This window comes from Frankliniella occidentalis, unplaced genomic scaffold (genome assembly GCF_000697945.3).
Source record: "Frankliniella occidentalis isolate FOCC.00 unplaced genomic scaffold, Focc_3.1 Scaffold5710, whole genome shotgun sequence".
NCBI classification, from domain to species: Eukaryota; Metazoa; Arthropoda; class Insecta; order Thysanoptera; family Thripidae; genus Frankliniella; species Frankliniella occidentalis.
Genome location: NW_026272747.1, coordinates 1 through 3094, shown reverse-complemented (window position 1 = coordinate 3094; position 3094 = coordinate 1). Strand labels below are relative to the sequence as shown.

Genomic DNA, 3094 nt, shown 5'->3' with positions numbered 1-3094 from the left:
TTTGTACACGGCGAGGTTCATCTTTACTTGGAGCACGGCGGCGGCGTGGGCTGGGCGCCCCCGCCAGTTCCAGGACCACTTTCTTCGCGTGGAGCTCTGTGGGTTCTTGGGCTGGGCGCCCCCACCAGCTCCCAGCCCCCGTTGTCCACCGCCACGTTCACCTCGAGGGTGGCGGCGGCGTGACGTCGACTGGCCCCTTCACCTCCACGAACCTCTTCGGAGACCCCCAGGACGGTGAACAACGTGCTCTCCGAGTACGGGGCCGCACCCGGTCGGCGCGCGGAGCGGTGTGCTGCAAGAGTGCACTGACGAGCATGGCGACGTGGAGTAGAGCGCCGGCAGGCCCTGCTTTAAGGGCGAGGGAGAACGGCGTTGGCGTTTGTGACGCGTGACGCGTAACGCGTAACGTAAAGCGAATCACTCATATTAATTGCAATTATGTTCTCCTCCGTTGGCGGCTATACGGCAAAGAGGAGATGACGACCACTTGGCTAGGAAAGTGCTCTGGCGTGTCACGGTAGCAGTCTCGCAGACTTGGGTGCTGGACTTCCCTTTCCCCCTGTGATTGTGATAGTATTTGATAGTGACCTTCAAAAACCCAACGCAGCTGTGACGAATTTGCATTTTAATACACACAGGGGGAGGGACACTTTGTGTCAACGTTGTCACGAGTCTGCGTTTAAACCACAAAGACGCACAGAGCTTTGATGAACTAAGTGTGCAACTGCTTAACACTTGTAAGTGTGCAACTGCAAGTTTAATACTTGCATGTGTGCAACTCCTTAATTGAGCACTGACTACACATTGAGCGTTCTATCTAGGGAAGTGCTCAACTGAGCAGTTGCAAAGTTTGCAAGTATTCAACTGGCAGTTGCACACTTAGTTTTTCAGTGCGATTCGATAGGAGTGCACTCCTTGTAAGTGTGTAACTGTTTTATAGAGCACTTCCGGCAGAGTGAGAGTTCAATCTATTGAAGTGCAGTTGCACACTTAACTTATCAGTGAGGTGAGGGAAACCAACACCAGCAACAGTTGTGAAAAAGCGTCTTTAAACAACACTGAAAAAAGCTATTCTGTGACGACACTGTCACGAGTCCGCATTTGGACACAGCCGGGAAGGGACAACTTGTGACTGGCCGGTCACGAGTTGACAGTGTATTTTAATCAGAGATTTGATGTTTGTTCATTCCACTCACCGATAGAAGCAGCCGAAATGCACCGGTGTCGCCGAGGGAAGCCCCTGTGAGTGCGGAGGTAGGCAACCCAATTGGCACGGCTACATCTTCGTTGCCTACTTACAAGGCACCTGTGCTATGCTATAGTCAGAAGTTACGAAAATAACTTTCCCGAGCTGCAATGAAGCGCCTGTCAGTGTGGGGTTAGGCAAACCAACAGGCTCCAGTGTTGCCAAACAGTGCCGCTGGGCCCCTGGAGTGCGTTTGGAAGTTATGATAACAACATTTTTGATTTGTTATAATAACTTAAACTTGTTGTTATAACTTCATGTTCTTATAGTAGAAAAGTGATGTACGCTAAATGCAGTACGCTGAACCATTTCTGAGCATTTAATGAAGTGAGTAACGTCTTGTTACAACATCTTTGAGATTTTGTAATAAGATCTTAGTTGTTATAACAACTTCCACTTCCTATAATAACATCTCAAAATTAAGGAAATATCTCTCATTTTCTAGAAAAAGAACATGAGTTATAAAAATGTGGCTCTCTATACGCATTAAGACTTATGTTCATAACTTTCATTTCTATATGTAATTAAACAGACATTATGACAACAGGATTAGGTACAAAGCACTTAGGAACAATGCTCCCATCCGCATTATTACTTTCTGTTTTATGAAAGAATTGAATGAAAATTTAAAAAAACCATTTTAAACAATACACACAATATATGTTGGCAACTCCACCATTTCCGCCATTGCTATTTTCCCGCAAGGTAACTGACTACTTGCGATTGCGAACATCTTGCCCAGTCGGCACCATTATTCCAATTGGTAAGACATTTAAACTTCCATTACAGAAATAAGGTTCATATAAAACGCCATCAATAATCTATATCTATGCAAAATAAAAAATTTATTTCTTAAAAGATATTCACAGCTATTCGACATTTTATCAGACATGATGGGACGTGCAATTCTTCTTCTTTGAATGCACGTATACATATGGATCAATATAATATTACATTAAAACCATGATTCCTTTGCAAATAATAATTCACTAACACTACTTCACGTAAATTTCCCCTGTAACACAAGTTACAATACATTAACCAAACTTGTTCATTAACTAACCTAACCATTTCATGTTTAGCGATTGACCTGAGGTTCTAACTCATTCTTTCAACATGGCATGCACTTCACCAACTTGTCTGGCCAAAATAATGGAATTGCGCGCAAACCTACAAGGTACATGTCATGCTTACATTTCTAATAAGAACCATGCCATTGATTTTAATAAATTTCCATTTGATCTTCAGAATCCCAACAACAATGCGAGTTAGCCAAAATTCAAAGGGATCATGCAATCAATGAATTGGCTAAATATAAACCACTTATGAACGTGGCAGCACCACATGCCATTATGCCAGTGACTGCAAAAAGTGATCAAACTTGTTGCATTTATGTGTCGAACATACATCAGGTAACAATAATACTTTGAATTGAAATTATAAATGAATATGTAATTTTTATAGTGTATTAATAAAATTTATTTGCCTTCATTCACAGTACGTAACAGTCGAACATCTGTTTAAGTTGTTTGGTAAGTAATAAACTAATACTGTATCAAGGAATGGACCATATATTTAGAATAACATCATAAAATATTACAATGAAAACAACTTCAAATTTGGTTGTCACTTTATTAGTGATGTTTATTTTGTCTCTCATTGCATATAACCCAACATTATTTCACCAATTTGCAATTTCTGTATTAATAAAACTACAATAATGTTTTTTTCCTGTTTTAGATCTTTACGCTGACATTAATGCTATAACGCTTAGGGACGACCATGCACACATTGAATTAACATCAACTGTGGATGCTGAAAGAGGTATGAAATAAAGTTAATTAATCC

The 3094-nt window shown here is 41.3% G+C and overlaps 1 protein-coding gene across 1 annotated transcript; it reads left to right on the top strand.

The window, feature by feature from the left end:
• Positions 1-2163: 2163 nt before the first annotated feature.
• Positions 2164-3088, top strand: LOC113212189 (uncharacterized). The gene is made up of 4 exons (XM_052277092.1): positions 2164-2423; positions 2495-2658; positions 2745-2778; positions 2987-3088. The coding sequence occupies exons 1-4, from the start codon at positions 2363-2365 to the stop codon at positions 3079-3081; spliced, it is 354 nt and encodes a 117-aa protein (XP_052133052.1). The 5' UTR covers positions 2164-2362; the 3' UTR covers positions 3082-3088.
• Positions 3089-3094: the final 6 nt, after the last annotated feature.